The 16711-nt window shown below is 46.3% G+C and overlaps 1 protein-coding gene across 1 annotated transcript in view; it reads left to right on the top strand.

Annotated features, from left to right (window-relative positions):
* Nucleotides 1-2259: 2259 nt before the first annotated feature.
* The window catches only part of CELF2 (CUGBP Elav-like family member 2), a 494364-nt gene continuing 479912 nt past the window's right edge, over nt 2260-16711 (top strand). Inside the window, exon 1 of the mRNA XM_060279201.1 lies at nt 2260-2934. Within this exon, the coding sequence (XP_060135184.1) occupies nt 2882-2934 (53 nt within the window). The 5' untranslated portion in view covers nt 2260-2881. The remainder of the gene's footprint in view (nt 2935-16711) is intronic.

Here is a 16711-nt window from a genome sequence, read left to right as displayed (position 1 = left end):
TCAGGTGAGGCCACTTGATATCTCACTGCACCTGGTGGCAGGAGCTGGGAGGGATAAAAGCTCAGCATTTCCCTTCAGCTCTTTGCCACAGCAACGCTATCCCTGCCTGGTTGCCTCTAGTCTCTTGTTCCTTGGACCCTTGCCTTGCCGACGTCTTGATCCTCGACCCTTGGACTTCGCCCTGCTGACGTCTTGCTCCTCGACCCTTGGACATTTGCCTTGCCGACGCCTTGCTCCTTGACTCCCAGACCTTCGCCTCTGCCTCGTTCCTTGACCCTGCGACTGCCTGCTGCTGGACCCTCAGCCCTGCACCTGTTCCTGCTTCTACATCACCATCTTGCCTCTGGTCCTGACGTCCCCAGTCAGGGCTTCAACCGCCCGCCGACCGGACCATGACACTGGGTAAGCTTGTCTAAACAAAGATGTTTTCGATAGCTCAGACAGTAGCTGACCCTCCAAGTGTCCCTTTTCTCCAGGGACAATCCTATTCTGGATGGGCTCGAACCACCAACCTTCTGGTTAACAGCCAGATGCATTAACCCATAGCACCACAGGCTCCATGTATGCCATTTCATTTGTGGTGGCTGCCATTTTGTTTATATGCAGGGAACTTGAATGATGCAATAACCAGGGGACTGAGGGTAAATAAAATGGCAGTCTCCTAGAGATGGGCACAAATAAAGCCACCTGCTGCTACAACCTCACCTCTAAATGGCATAAATGAAGAATGACTAGGGAGTCTGGAATGGGACTCCCATTGATTCCTGTCTGGATTTATTTCGGAACCAATGAAAATTGAACTGAGTGTCCTATGCTTGGTCCACTTTTCTTTGTGAAATGGTTGCATATCTCTATAGAAGCAGGCATGCATGCATGTGCATACATACACACTGTTTTTGCCACTTTGTGTGTGGCACTGACATCGCTCTGCAGGCGGAGATTGGCAGAGGCCAACAGGGCTGGGGGGAAGGATCCTGCCGCCCAGTCCACACACACACCAGTCAGGCGCAACTGGGGTTTGAATTGCATCCTAACTTACAATTGTTGTTGTTTAGTCGTGTCCGACTCTTCATGACCCCATGGACCATAGCACACCAGGCACTCCTGTCTTCCACTGCCTCCCGCAGTTTGGTGAAACTCATGTTCGTAGCTTCGAGAACACTGTCCAACCATCTCATCCTCTATCGTCCCCTTCTTACAAACAGGGTGCCAAATGGATGAGTTAAAACAAAGGCACTGACCTTTAAAGCCCAAAATGGCTCTTGAAGGAGCGTCTCTACCCCCATCATTCAGCCCAGACACGGAGGTACAGCTCTGAGGGCCTTCTGGTGGTTCCCTCCCTGCGATAAGTGAGGTTACAGGGGACCAGGCAGAGGGCCTTCTTGGTGGTGGCACCCGCCCTGTAGAACGCCCTCCCATCAGTTGTCAAGGGAATAAACAACTATCTGACTTTTAGAAGACATTTGAAAGCACCCCCATTTTAGGGAAGTTTTTAATGTTTGATCATTTGTTGTGTTTTAATGTTCTGTTGGGAGCTGCCCAGTGTGGCTGGGGAAACACATCCAGATGGGCAGGGTATAAATATATTATTATTATTATTATTATTATTATTATTATTATTATTATTATGCCGCACTGCACTCAGGTGGTAGGAAAAAAGCCAAATGCACAAGAATGTAAGGTGTGTCTGCTGGATCAGGCCAATGACGCTTCAAGTCCAGTATCCTGTTCTCACAGTGCCCAACCAGATGCATGCATGTGGGAAACCCACAAGCAAGATCTAAGCACAAAAGCTTGTACTTGTGAATGGCGGAGATCACAAACCCTGTCTTAAAATGACTTTGAAGAAACATTTAAAAATGGGTCTGTTTACCCTTCGTAGAGAAATTAGACATCTTTCACTTCCTAAGATTCTGAACGCAAAGGGAATATTCAGATATGTCAAAACCTCCCCCCCCCTTTTACTTGTTTTGTTTTTTTCCTCTCTCTCTCTCATTTCAACAATAACAGGAATATGCAGCCAGAACTAAGGCTGTTTTGAATTGTGGCTCTGAAATTAACAAATCTGTTACACATTGCAAAAGAAGAAGAGAGAGAGCCAGAGTGAGTTTTTGGTTTGGTCACTGCAGGAAAGCTTTGTGGGGGGTGGGGGGGAGAGAAGAAGGGGTTGGGGAGTTTTGGGAAAGGAAAAAGAAAATGTGTGTTTGCTTTTAGAGTGTCATAAAATCTTAACTATGGGGAAAGGAGGGGGGGCGGGAATCCTAACCTCTGGGCTAAGTCTAAGGAAAGCTGAGGAGAGCGTTGCAAAATAGCCAACAGCTGAGAACGGCTCCAGCTTGCAATAATCTGTGAATGATTGCTAGCAGTGTCTGCAGAGCCTTCAGATTTTTGATCTGTGCTTGTTCCTTAAGAAAGCAGAGGCGGACGGTGTTAATAAAGAGAGATTTAGCTGCCAGCTTGCGCTCTCTGAATTACAGTGGACAGCAAAAAGGTCACAATTTGATCAGTTGCAGCAGTAGATTACAGGGTCTTTCTCCTTGTTTTGTTTTAAAAGGAGGGAGTGAACTGGGGGGGGGGGAGAGTGATAGTGGAGAAATGCAGCTCAGTGCTTTGGCAAGCAGCCTTTTAAACACAACAAGATAGGGGCTTTTTTGCGGGGGGAGAGAAAGAGAGACGCGCAAGTTCTTATCAGCTGGAAGAGGAGGAAGAGCTCTCTCCCTCTCCCTCTCCGTGTGTGTTTTTTACTTCTTCGTTTCGGATTGTCTGTTGTCATTCCCACCCAGTAAAGCCGAGACAGCAGCCTGCTTCTTAGTGGCTGTGCAACTCTGCAGATCGTTTGCTTTTTACAGTTTCCTGCCTTTTTTGTTTTTTAAAAAATACAATGGTTTCAATCATCTCTGATCTGGACCCACTGAAAAGCTGGAAAGTTTTAAGGTAGGCCTGTTTCTTTCTTTCTTTCTTTCTTTTTCTTTCTTTCTTTCTTCCCCAATGCTTTCTTCTGCATGCTTCCCCCGTAGGAACCCCTCCTCCGTTTACCCTACTCACAAGTACAACGCATGCATGGACGTGGTCTGCCCTTCAGAATCACATGGGGTTTAACCTCGACTACGCTGCAACCTCAGTGCTGTAACCACAAGATGAATTCCTGGGTTTAAGACAACAACAGGAGTTTCTGGTCCTTAGATTCCCCCCCCCTCCTTTTAAAAAAAAGGATAAGGGGGTTCAGCTGATGTTCCAGCTTCATTGAGAACTTTGAATATGTTCCTTAATGCAGACCGGAAAAGTTGGTTGCCTTGTTATTTTAAAGTGGGATTTATTTCAAAGCTGGAGCTGTAATAAGTTTAAAACTGGCTGAGACTGCTAAAGAGTTTTAAAAACTTGTGGGGTTTTATTATTAGTATTTGTTTCCTTGGAGAAAGGATTCTCTAAGTGATGTATGCATTGCTGCCTTAGTAGTGGGCATATTATTAATTTTAGGGGAAATTTTCCTTATTTTGAGCTTTACAGAATACTTTTTGGCAACTATTTGTGCAAGGCATGATTTTGGTTCTTGAGGGTCATTTGTGCCTTAACTGTACTTTTTAAAAAAGTATATGGGAAGGGAATTGTGACTGCTTAAATGGGTTTTATACAAATTCGACCTGTCACAATAGTGTTCTGAAATGCTTTGCGAGGCTACCCGTTGAGTTTTTGGTTGATAAAGTACACTGCTTCCTAAAAGTTTTGGGATGGCACTGGAGCCCTTTCTCAAAACTTCTAGTTGGAAAATTAACCACGATTCTCTTGTTATATCTCCATCCTTTTGCATTTTATATCCAATGAGGATATAAAGGCCTTTGAAGAAGTGTATGGCTGCTGTTTATTGCAATGATGTGATAAGATGAGATGAGAATCTGTTCTTCGGTGGCCTTATTATAATTTTAAGGACGGATGTGCTGCAAAGTTGTTTATCTTTAGAGCAAGGTGTTTATTGTACAGTAAGGTGTGTGCATGTTGAGAACAGAGGGCTGTGAACAGACACCTCCCACGCAAACACATTTGCTGACGGCGAATGTGTGGAGGGGCTTTCAAATCCCTCTATGCATGTTCTATATAAGTTGCATTGGGTGGGTGAGCTGTATTTGGATGAGGAGGTGTGTCTCTGCACACGACTTGCCAAAGGCAAGAAGGGGTTGGAATGCTATAACTTCCCACCCTTGTTTCCAGTGATACAATGCATCCCAATGGCAGCATCAGCTGGGGTTGCTTGAAGGGTTTGTGTGTATCTGGCGATTTTCTTTTTTCTTTTAATCTTGTGCTTTACAGACAAGGACACCAGGCCTTAACCTTGAAAGGTGCCTTTGCCTAGATGTTTCCTTTCATATCTGCAAACGTGCAAGGCTGATAGGGGTGGCACAGTATCTATTGTGTGTTAGAATGGAAAGTATTTGTTGTTTGCTGCTCCTGTTTTTGATCTTTGGCTTGCTACATTTCTTCCCCCCACACCACACCACCCCTGACTGCTGGGACACCTTCAATAGGATGACATGAAGATCTAATAATAATAATAATAATAATAATAATAATATATTACCCCACCCATCTGGCTGGGTTTCCCCAGCCACTCTGGGCGGCTTCCAACAGAAAAATAAAACACAGCAATCTATTAAACATTAAAAGCCTCCCTGAACAGGGCTGCCTTCAGATGTCTTCTAAAAGTCTGGTAGTTGTTTTCCTCTTTGACATCTGGTGGGAGGGCGTTCCACAGGGCAGGCGCCACCACCGAGAAGGCCCTCTGCCTAGTTCCTTGCAACTTGGCTTCTCGCAACGAGGGAACCACCAGAAGGCCCTCGGTGCTGGACTTCAGTGTCCGGGCAGAATGACAAATAAAGGGCAGAAAACCTCTCTCTCTCTCTCTCTCTCTCTCTCTCTCTCTCTCTCTCTCCAAAAGACACAAGAGCAAAGAGTGGCTCCCACAATGCTTTCTTATTGGTGTTGCTGTGAGAAAATGTTGTATTTGTAGAGAGCAAATGGACTTGAATACAGGGAGAGGGGGCATGCCTCTTAAACGTCTTAGATTTAAAGACAAGTCATAGAATAATTTAGAGTTGGAAGGGACTATGCAGGTCATCCATGCAATGCAGGAATCTTTTGTCCAAAGTGAGGCTTGAACCCACAACCCTGGGATTAAGAGCCTCGGGCTGTACTGACTGAGCTATCCCGGGCTGGCAGTCAAAATGTGTTTAGAAGATTTGTGTTGATATTTTTGGTAATGGCTTCAATGGCCTGGTAAACAAATTACTTGTCTCATTTATTATTTAGCTTAAAGGTAAAGGGACCCCTGACAATTACCGGTATGTCCAGTCGCAAACGACTCTGGGGTTGCAGTGCTTATCTCGCTTTAAAGGCCGAGGGAGCCGGCATTTGTCCGCTTCCGCAGACAGTTTTTCCAGCATGTAGCCAGCATGACGAAGCCGCTTCTGGCGAAACCAGAGCAGTGCATGGAAATACAGTTTACCTTCCCGCCCAAGTGGTACCTATTTATCTACTTGCACTAGAGTGCTTTCGAACTGTGAGGTTGGCAGCAGCTGGGACCGAGAATGGGAGCTCACCCAATTCGAACCGCCAACCTTTCAATCAGCAAGCCCTAGGCTCAGTGGCTTAACCCACAGCGCCACCCGCATCCCACAGCGTCCCATTATTTAGGTTAGATTAGTTTAAATGTCTTTTTAAAAAGCAACTATTCAGATTATCTTACAATAGATTAGAATATATGGAAATTAAAGCAAGACCATAATGCAGAACAGTATGAACATTGTCCTAATATCTTAAGCACACCAATTCAAAACACAAATCATCAGGGATAATCAATGAAACAAAGGCATAAAAGCAACCATCCCATCATATGCCTGGGAAGAGAGGAGCATCTGGACCTAGCACTGAAAAGTCTGCACCAGGCAGGCCTTGCCGGGGAGAGCATTCCACAGGTGGGGAGCCACCACTGATAAGGCCTACTCCTTTATCACCACTCTTAAAACTTCCATCACAGAGGGTACACAGAGGAGGGTGTCTGATGTTGACCTAAGGGCATGGGCAGGTTGGTGATGGGGCTCTTGGTCCCAACCGTGATAGGATAGAATCATCCAATGCAGCTGGGCCAGAATAGGGATTCTCTGGTCTGAACACCTGGTTCCTGTTCTCAGTCTACAGTTTCCGAACTGCCTTTGAAGGCAACCCGTCACAGAGCAAGCCGGTCAGTAAATCGCACAGTTCAAAGCTGGAGTTAAGCAAAACATGATCTTCACAGACTTGGCAGAGTTTCAGGCCTAATGAGCACAGCAGCTTCCACCCTGTAGGCATGGGCACCGACTTGACCCCCACATTGAGGGGGTGTGGTATTACATGATGTCACAAGCATGACGTCACACATCCCTCCGTGCATCTCACCCCCGCCCAGCGTGCAAGAGTGCCTGGCAGTGGCGGGTTGTAGGGGATGGTGGCCCCCTCCATATTGGGAGGCTCAGCCCCCTACCCTCAAATATTGAGGGAGCTGAAGCCCTTTTTGCCCCCTAGAGTTGGTGCCTCTTCCTGTAGGTCCTACTCAATGAAATCAGTTGCTGAGACTGAAAGTCCCTGCCTCCCCACTGCTGTATATGTCTCCTTCTCTGCAGGGCTCATTGCAAACAATCAGAGACTGTGCCTGCTTACAGACTGTCTTTGCTCTTCCTGTTTCATACCTCTTTTGGTTCTGGGAGACGAGGGAGGAAGGGAGCTTGTCTCAGCAGGAGGGGGAGACACCCATGACTCTTCACCAACCTGACTCATCCTTGCCTCTGGGAACTGTAGTTCGTTAAGGGTTGCTGGGAATTGGAACTTTGTGAGGGGTAAAGTTGAGCACCCAGAATTTTTGGAGGAAGGAATGTGCTTCCTTCACGTATAGCGTGGACTGTATACCCCTATCTCCATGCTTATTCTTCCTCCACCCCACTTTGCAGCTGGCAGGCCTAGAGAAATCACTGCTTGCTCTTTTTCTTTTAATACCAGTCTCTTCCACATTCGCCTTAGCTATTTGATTCCTGATTCCGCTCAAAACTGGAAATACAGCATACAGAATAGACGGCAACAACGTAAGATAACTTTGTGTGTGTTAATGGCAAAAGGTTGGACTATAACTTGGGAACATTTTTACCCTGTGATTTAAACAGGTCGTCTTCAACATCATGACTCTAGGCAACATCACACACACAAGAGGTATGCCACGTGTTACCGAACTACTATTCTGGGAACGCTGCAGAGAATATATAAAAGCTTATTTTATGGGGCTGCATCTGTATCTCCTTCTGCTAAGGAAATCAGGTTATGTCCTGCTTTAGCTAAACCAAGGGAAAGAATAGTTTACATCAGAGCCCAAATAGTTTTATCCTTAGAAAAGACTGTCCTGGTCCAAAAGCTGAGTCATACCTTTCCCGGAACACCAAGTAGGTGTAAAATTCCACTTTCAAACACTGGAAGAAATATATTCAAAGTTGTTGTCAGCAGGGACTGGTGGGGCAACTCCCTTCTCAAGCTGTCAGCCTGGCAGTCGGCTATGAAGGTGAGCTGGACAGATCAGAAGAGGCTGGCTAGTGCATCCCTGCAAGAGGAGAGATGCTCATCTGGCTAGAGGACAAACTTGTGGTGGGAAACATGTTTAGAGAGGGTTCCAAGCAAGGGAAAGAAGCAAGGACTGAGAAGGAGCGATGAAAGAAAAGTATACAGAGCTGGGCTATGGTCACTTTGATACAGTGATCTTTCTCCCAGTGGGCCCTAACTATGCACCAATGGATCCTGTTGTGATCACACATTCCTTAAGAACAGTCCACTCTCCCACCATCTCCCTCAGCTTTGTGATGGCATGTGCCCTCATTGTGTTGGGGAAGTAGTCCAAGAGGGAAGATGGACTGAATGACTCGCAAGTGCTTGATAATGATTGATTAATCACCCTGGATGATGAATCTGTGAGATCGAATGTCCTTTAGTTACAGGAGGGAAGATTTTAGTTGACCATTGCGCTAGACGTCTTGGTGGCCAGAGCATTTGGATGTTCCAGCTCTGGGTTTCCAGGACTGGGCAAGGAGATTGACTAGATGGCATGTCCAACTTTCAAGAGACTGAGATCTACTCCCACTATAAAAAAAAACCCAGCAGTGATCTACCAAAGTTGTCAAGCTTTTTTTAAAAAAAAAATATGGGAGGGGGCAAGATCTACCGCAATCTACCATGGACCCCCCTGTGATCTACATAGCTGCCAAGTTTTCCCTTTTCTCACAAGGAAGCCTATTAAGCATAAGGGAAAATCCCTTTAAAAAAGGGATAACTTGGCAGCTATGGATCTACCAGTAGATCATGATCTACCTGTTGGACATCCCTGGTATAAGATTGCCACCAGCTCTGGTCCATTTAAATTATTAGGAGGGTGGCATCCATCCTTTTCCTAGGATACTCCAATGATATACAGTACGTGCAGCGATTATATCTGCAATATTTTGCTTAGGTATTGGAGGAAAACTCATTGACAGCCTACAGAAGATCATTCTTGTTAAAACCAGTTACTGAGACAAAGCGGGTCGGTGGGTACCACATCTGTACTGAAAAGTTGGAGCATGTCCATGTTTCACTTTTTAAAGATGGTAGAGATTAACAGTTGCTGAACTGTTCTCTACCGTTCATGCGTTCTAACTTGGATGGAAGCAAACATGCACTGAAGGATGAGAAACCTATTGAGCAATATGTAAGCAATAGCAGTTCTGTCACTTAATGAGTTCGGTCCTGTTTTTGGCCTCCTGTCTACAAAGGTGGTGTTTGTGGTGACAGGCTAAAGGTAAAGGTAAAGGGACCCCTGACCATTAGGTCCAGTCGTGACCGACTCTGGGGTTGCGCGCTCATCTCGCATTATTGGCCGAGGGAGCTGGCGTATAGCTTCCAAGTCATGTGGCCAGCATGACAAAGCCACTTCTGGCGAACCAGAGCAGCACATGGAAACGCCGTTTACCTTCCCGCTGTAGCGGTTCCTATTTATCTACTTGCATTTTGACGTGCTTTCGAACTGCTAGGTTGGCAGAAGCTGGGACCAAGCAACGGGAGCTCACCCCGTCACAGGGATTCGAACTGCCGACCTTCTGATCAGCAAGCCCTAGGCTCAGTGGTTTAACCACAGCGCCACTTGACAAATGATTGATGCTAGCATTTCTTATGTGAAGTAGTAGTTCAGACCTATCAATCTCACTTTCTTGGGGAGGAACAATCTTCGCTGAGAAGAGCGAGTAGAAATTTTGCAGAGGGTGATGTAAGTGGAGGTTTTTCTCTCTGTGTATGCGCAATAAGACTGCTCCAGTGTGGAAAAGGATATAAACACAAAACATGTGAAGCAGCTTTCTGCTGAGTCAGGCTATTGATCCAGCCAGCTCAGTATTGATCCAGCCAGCTCAGTTGCTAGCAGTCATCAGTCACAATTCTTCCTAAAACTGCTAACCCAAGATCGTTTTAACTGGTTGTACCAGAGACTGAGGGTCTCAGTGTGGTAGAGGATATGTCTATGCATGTAAAAGGTATTGGGTGTGACCCCTGTCATTTCTGTGCAGGGTTGTAAAACACTCCTGTCTAAACCCCACAGAAGTTCTTCCAGCCACTGTAGGCAGTACCAAGGTACACAGGCCTTGGTTTTAGTTACAGGTAGGTAGCCGTGTTGGTCTGAGTCGAAGCAAAATAAAAAATTCCTTCAGTAGCACCTTAAAGACCAACTAAGTTTTTATTTTGGTATGAGCTTTCGTGTGCATGCACACTTCGTCAGATACACTGAAACAGAATCCACCAAACCCTTATGTATATTCAGAGGGTGGGGGTGATGGGAATGGGTGATGGGCTGATGGGAGTGGTAAACCTGTAGATGGCTGTTAACGACTGCTGATGACTGCAATTGGTCCTGGGGGGAAAAAAGCAAGGGCTGAGGCGCTAAAGAAAGCTTGATCATGCATAATGAGATAAGAATCCAATGTCTTTATTCATCCCAGGTGGCTCCATGGTTTTAAGCTTGGTAATGAGTTCCAATTCAGAAACTTCTCTTTCCAGTCTGTTCCTGAAATTTTTCTGGTTTTGTTTTGGTTCTGTGACTTGGCGTCTTCCTATGAATCTAGGGCAATGCATGTGCTCCCCAGCCCCTTGTTACAGATCAAAGCTCCCTTCGATTCCAGCCCCCCTGCCTCATGAAAGCAGCCTAGAGCTAGGTTATCTCCAACAGATGCCTCCCCAGCATGAAAGACCATCCGCCACTCCTGTAGGTCATTCTCCCTGTTGTCAAGCTGTTTTTTACCAGCGCTAAGGGTTCTTCTAATATTCAAGAAAAATCTTCTCAGGAACCTGGAAATAGTTACTCAGTTTTGATGAGACACTTACTATTTCTTTGGAAACAAGTAAAGGCAAACTAGCAACTCTAATTAATGGAGAAACAAAAGATGAAATGAATCTAACTCTCAACTTTGGACTACTGTATAATAATAAATAAATAAAATAAAATAATGTATATCGCACCCATATGACTGGGTTGCCACAGCCACTCTGCCCTCCAAACAAATACAGTAATAACTCGGGTTACGAACTTGATTCATTCCGGAGGTCCATTCTTAACCTGAAACTGTTCTTAACCTGAGGCACACTTTCGCTAATGAGCCTCCTGTTGCCACTGTGCCGCCGGCACACAATTTCCGTTCTCATCCTGGGGGGCAAAGTTCTCAACCTGAGGTACTACTTCTGGGTTAGCGGAGTTTGTAACCCGAAGTGTTTGTAACCCTAGGTACCGGTGTAATACAGTGGTACCTTGTGTTGCGTAACCTCCAGGTTACAGAATCTTCAGATTACAGCCGTGGCAAACCCGGAAGTGTATACTTCCAGGTTTCGCTGCTCACGCATGCGCAGAAACACTCTGCACGCTGTGCAGAAGCAGCACCCCCAGTTACGAATTTTTGGAGGTGCTCAAGGCACCCCAAAACAAATTAAATCCGTAACCAGAGGTACCACTGTAGTAAAAACAAACATCACACACTAAAAACTTCCCTGAACAGATCTACCTTCAGGTGTCTTTTTAAAACCACAAAGCTGTTTATCTGTTTGACATCTGCCCGGAGGGCGTTCCACAGGGGAGGTGCCGCTACCAAAAAGGCCTTCTGCCATCATCTACCCAAAGTTCCATCATCTACCCAAAGTTGCATCATCCAGAGCTGTTCGGCAGTGGAATTTGCTGCCAAGGAGTGTGGTGGAGTCTCCTTCTTTGGAGGTCTTTAAGCAGAGGCTTGACAGCCATATGTCAAAAATGCTTTGATGGTGTTTCCTGCTTGGCAGGGGGTTGGACTGGATGGCCCTTGTGGTCTCTTCCAACTCTGATTCTATCTATTCATTTATGAACATAAGGAGAGCTCTGCTGGAGCAGGCCAATGGCCAACCTCACACGCAGGACCTGAGTGGAACACCAGTCTCCTCACTAAGCAACTGGTATTCAGAGTTGCACTTCCTCAAGAGGCACCCAGTGTGCCTCTTCCATTCTGAACCCCTGTTCCATCACAGGCCCCCCATGCGCCTCACAGGAGATGCTACTCTGCATCTGTTCTTCTTTCTTCTGATGCCCCTCCTTCTCCTTTTCTCTGGACTCACGTCAGCTCCTCTTTCCACAATTCCTCTTATTTGACTTCCCCCGGCATTTCATGCCCCCACTTCACTCTTCCTGTGTTCCGTAATCTGATAGGTGCAGGCATTGCATATCCTAAGATGTCGCCATTTTCCTGCATCTCATGGATGCTTTAGCTGGGATTCATGCATTGCAGGGGGTTGGACTAGATGGCCCTGGGGGTCCCTCCCAACTCTACAATTCTATGGTTCCTCCAATACTTTGGCCACCTCATGAGATGAGAAGACTCTCTGGGAAAAGACCCTGATGTTGGGAAAGATTGAGGGCACAAGGAGAAGGGGATGACATGCCATTTTTACCCAGGCCTATGACTATTATGGACTGCAAGAAGATCAAACCTATCCATTCTGAAGGAAATCAGCCCTGAGTGCTCACTGGAAGGACAGATCCTAAAGCTGAGGCTCCAATACAGGCACCCCCAAACTTCGGCCCACCAGATGTTTTGGACTACAATTCCCACCATCCCTGACCACTGGTCCTGTTAGCTAGGGATCATGGGAGTGGTAGGCCAAAACATCTGGAGGGCTGCAGTTTGGGGATGCCTGCTCCAGTACTTTGGCCACCTCATGAGAAGAGAAGACTCCCTGGAAAAGACCCTGATGTTGGGAAAGATGGAGGGCACTAGGAGAAGGGGACGACAGAGGACGAGATGGTTGGACAGTGTTCTCGAAGCTACCAACATGAGTTTGACCAAACTGCAGGAGGCAGTGGAAGACAGGAGTGCCTGGCGTGCTCTGGTCCATGGGGTCACAAAGAGTTGGACACAACTAAACAACTAAACAACAACAAATGGTTCCTTTTCTGCCTCTTCACACACCTAGTAGAGATAGATTGAACTGTGGTGCTACAGGGGCGTCTCAAAGGCTGAGAGGTTGTTGTCGGCACCATGGGAGCAGACTTCGGGGCTGATGTCTAGTGTTGTCCCACACAGCAAGATGCGCAGGAGCCCCCACCCACCCACTCCTTCATTGCTGGCTTAATAAGATTTTGAATTAAGTGACAGTAAAGCTGTACAGTATACACCTCCCTTCTAAAGAGCGGGTGAAGAGAGAATCTAAGATTAAGTCCACTGTTAATGTGAGCAACTAAGAATCATAGAATGGTGGAGATAGAGGGAACCCTAAAGGCCATCTAGTCCAACCCCCTCCAATGCAGGAATCACCCTGTGGGCAGCACTGGTTATTCAGGGTATCTTTGACAGGCTGAAGAGTCTTCCCAGAGGACAAGTGGAAGCCTTGCATTCTTTTTCTTCTTTTTAAAATGTGTGGTTCTATTTTAAGAGTTACTTACCACTCTAGTCTAGAATGTGAAAATAATGAGAGTCTTGGTATACATACATATATTCCCTTTTTCGGATAGGCTGCACCAGAATAAGCAAGCTAAGTGAATTGCTCAGTTTGGAGAGGGGCCAGGGTAAATTCCAAATTCGGGCAATCATAATATTCTTTTACTGACATTTCAATAGGATGAAGTGAGCGCCGATAATTATGCCACGGCGATCTTGTTCGCTGTCCAAACCCTTGGCCTTGTAACACATGTCACATTGGTTATGGGAGTAGTGTTTATGCTAGGAGCATGAGCAGGGAAGTCCCTGATAGAAAATGTGAGTGAGTCGCATTGGAGGAAGATTGTCATTGCAGAAATACAGTCCCTGGTTGCTGTGTTCTATGGGTTTTGAATCCTGAGGGTCTCCTTCCGCTGTTGTTGGACTGCAGCTCCCATCAACCTTGACCACTGGCCCTGCTAGCTAGGGATGATGGGAGTTGTAATAATAATAATAATAATAATAATAATAATAATAATAAATAAATAATAATACTAATAATAATAATTTATTGTTTATACCCTGCCCATCTGGCTGAGTTTCCCCAGCCACTCTGGGCGGCTCCCAATCGAGTGTTAAAACAACAGCTGGAGACCCAAGTTTGAGTAACACTGCAACTTAGCTCCTTCAACAAACCTTTGCTCTCACCGTTTTTTTCACCCCTTTCCTTTGTCTCGCTCATTGTGGAAACTGAGACTGTAGGCTCCTTGGGGCAGCGATCTCTTTTCATTTTTTTCCTCTCTTTTTGCTAATGCTAAGAAGGATACTGACAAGCTGGAACGTGTCCAGAGGAGGGCAACCAAAATGGTCAAAGGCCTGGGAACGATGCCTTATGAGGAACGGCTTAGGGAGCTGGGTATGTTTAGCCTGGAGAAGAGAAGGTTAAGGGGTGATATGATAGCCATGTTCAAATATATAAAAAGATGTCATATAGAGGAGGGAGAAAGGTTGTTTTCTGCTGCTCCAGAGAAGCGGACACGGAGCAATGGATTCAAACTACAAGAAAGAAGATTCCACCTAGACATTAGGAAGAACTTCCTGACAGTTAAGAGCTGTTCGGCAGTGGAATTTGCTGCCAAGGAGTGTGGTGGAGTCTCCTTCTTTGGAGGTCTTTAAGTGGAGGCTTGCCGGCCACATGTCAGGAATGCTTTGATGGTGTTTCCTGCTTGGCAGGGGGTTGGACTGGATGGCCTTTGTGGTCTCTTCCAACTCTATGATTCTAATTTGCAAACATGCAATGTTCATATTAGGCACACTTCCTAGGGAGAAAGCCCCAATGGGGGGGGGATGTCTAAATTTGTGGGGTTTTTTTCATGTATTAAGGATGGAGAACATGTTGTCCTCAGAATGTTGTGAGAATCCAGCTCCCACCAACCCCAGCCAACATGGGCAATGCTCAGGTATGATAGGAACTGGAGTTCAGCAACAAACAGAGGACTGCAGTTTACCCACTCTTGATATAAACAATGAGCATCCAGGGGAATGTTTTCTGGAGGTTTAGTCATTCTCCCATGAAGATCCCATTACAGGCTTTCTCTCTAGCTGTCCCCCCCCCCCCACTAAGCAAGGGAGCTCTTTAGTGGGAAGGGAAAATAAAGCTTTGGCAGGAGTTCAACAAATGCCAGCTCTTTCCCTGACACCAAGTTCATCATTACATAAGGCAGAAGACACTCTTTGCCATCTTTGAACATGTGCTTAAAATAGCCACAAAGAGCCAATTGATCTTCTACGGTTCCTTACACTGCCAGGATAGCTTGATGACGATGTTCAACTACTATACGGAAGAAAATGTGCCGAAAGTAATGGTGGGAATGGCCGCCGTAGCATCTGTTTTGCTCTTGGCACATGCTTTGACCCAGCAGTTCTTGCCTCAGTTGCCTGATTGAGAATGAAAAGCTGCTGTGGTCCCTCCTAGCACATCTCATGTTCTTTCCGCAGCATCACAAATCACTTGAGGAATTCTGTTATCTATTAAGTTTCCCTGCTGACCTTGTCAGGCTAGAATCATATTAGCTTGAGTATCTGCAATTTGCAACTTCCAGTGGGAATGCTGTGTGAAAGCAGAACAATGTATTCATTCCCAGGGATAAGTGTCCCAAAAACGTGATAGGTTGGACACACACACACACACACACGTTATTTGATTGGGAAGGGAGAGGAGAACAGCCACTGAGTGTTCTTTTCCTCTTTATTAATATGTGTGTGTGTTGTTAGTTTAGTGACATCTGTATACAGCCATACTTTGGAAGTTGAACAGCTTAGTTCCCGAACGTTTTGGCTTCCGAACATGGCAAACCCAGAAGGGACTTGTCATGGAGGTTGCTGGCAACCCTCAAGCAAGGACACTCCAAACCATCTTGTCTTTAGTGCTTTTATTAAGCAAGCTATTTACAAAGCAAGAGCTCATTGCTATCGGATTCTCCCAATGGCGCTTTTCGGCTCCTCCCCCAGCAGAGTAGTTTGGCGACCCCAAATCTCCTTCCCTTGCGTTTGCGAGCCTTTGATCTCCTCAGTTCCAGGGTGAATTTGAAAGGATGCTCCTCTGCTGTTTCCCCATTCGAACTTTCTACTAGCCCCTCCTCCCTTGCTGATATCCCAGGCTGCAGGAAGGGCTCTTGTAAGTTGCCTGAGCCCTGGTCCCTTCCGCTCCCTTCCTGCTTCCTTTCTCCTGTCCTTCCGCTGTTGTCCGAGCTGTCAGAGGAGCTGGATTTGATGGGGGGGGTGACTGCTCCCGGTAAGCCCCCCCCTTGCAGGACTGTTCTGGTTTGCAAACTATTTTTGGAAACCGAATGTTTGATGGGGCTTCCACAGCTTCTATCCCATTCCTACTCTGAAGCCATGCCAGGAAACTCTAGCCTGGCTGTTGCGCAAAGAGCTTTGTTGGACCACTCCCACAGTGCATCTGTTACTGCATGCTGACAGCCTTACATTTTTATGTATATAGGAAGAAAGCAACAATTATGTTAATATGAAACTGAAAACAACGGTTCAGCAATGAAGAGTGTGGAGAATAAGTTTGTTCCCAAAAGGCCATCTGAGGCCTCAAAGTTTTTTATTTCTCTGTAGAAAGCAGAGAGGAGGTTGTTTTGTTTATTCAAAGAGGGCAGTTGCATTCATGTTAGAGCCTTGCCTTCCAAGTCCCGGACTGCAGAATCCAGGACCGGCAGCCGTGTGACACCGGAAGTTGCGTCGACGTAACTTCCGGTGGCACTTTGCCCTTCTATGGGCACCAAAAATGGCCACTGCTGGCTTCAAGAGTAGCTTCTACGCATGACCGGAAGTGCGGCGATGCAACTTCCGGTGTCGCCCCGCCCATCTATGGACACCAAAATGGCTGCCGCCGACACCGGAAGTTGCATCTACGCACTTCCGGTCATGCGTAGATGCGACTTTTGAAGCCGGCAGTGACCATTTTTTGTGCCCATAGAAGGGCAAATCAGAAAAAAAAAAAGGCTGCTGGCAGGAGAAAATAACGGAGAAAAACGGGAGACGAAGTGATATGGGGAACCACCGGGAAAAGGTAAGTAAAAACAGGGGTTTCCCGGGGGAAACGGGGTACTTGGCAGCTATGCATTATGCAACAGCAGAGGCAGGGACCCTCTGGCAGCTATGGTTAGAGCTCGTGTAGAAACAGTCCTGGCTCCTAGTGGAGGCTAACAGTATCTCCATAAGACGGAATCTGGAGTAGGATC

The sequence above is a fragment of the Zootoca vivipara genome, chromosome 10 (genome assembly GCF_963506605.1).
Source record: "Zootoca vivipara chromosome 10, rZooViv1.1, whole genome shotgun sequence".
NCBI classification, from domain to species: domain Eukaryota; kingdom Metazoa; phylum Chordata; class Lepidosauria; order Squamata; family Lacertidae; genus Zootoca; species Zootoca vivipara.
The sequence above is the reverse complement of the archived record's forward strand: the minus strand, read 5'-3'. Positions and strand labels throughout refer to the sequence as shown.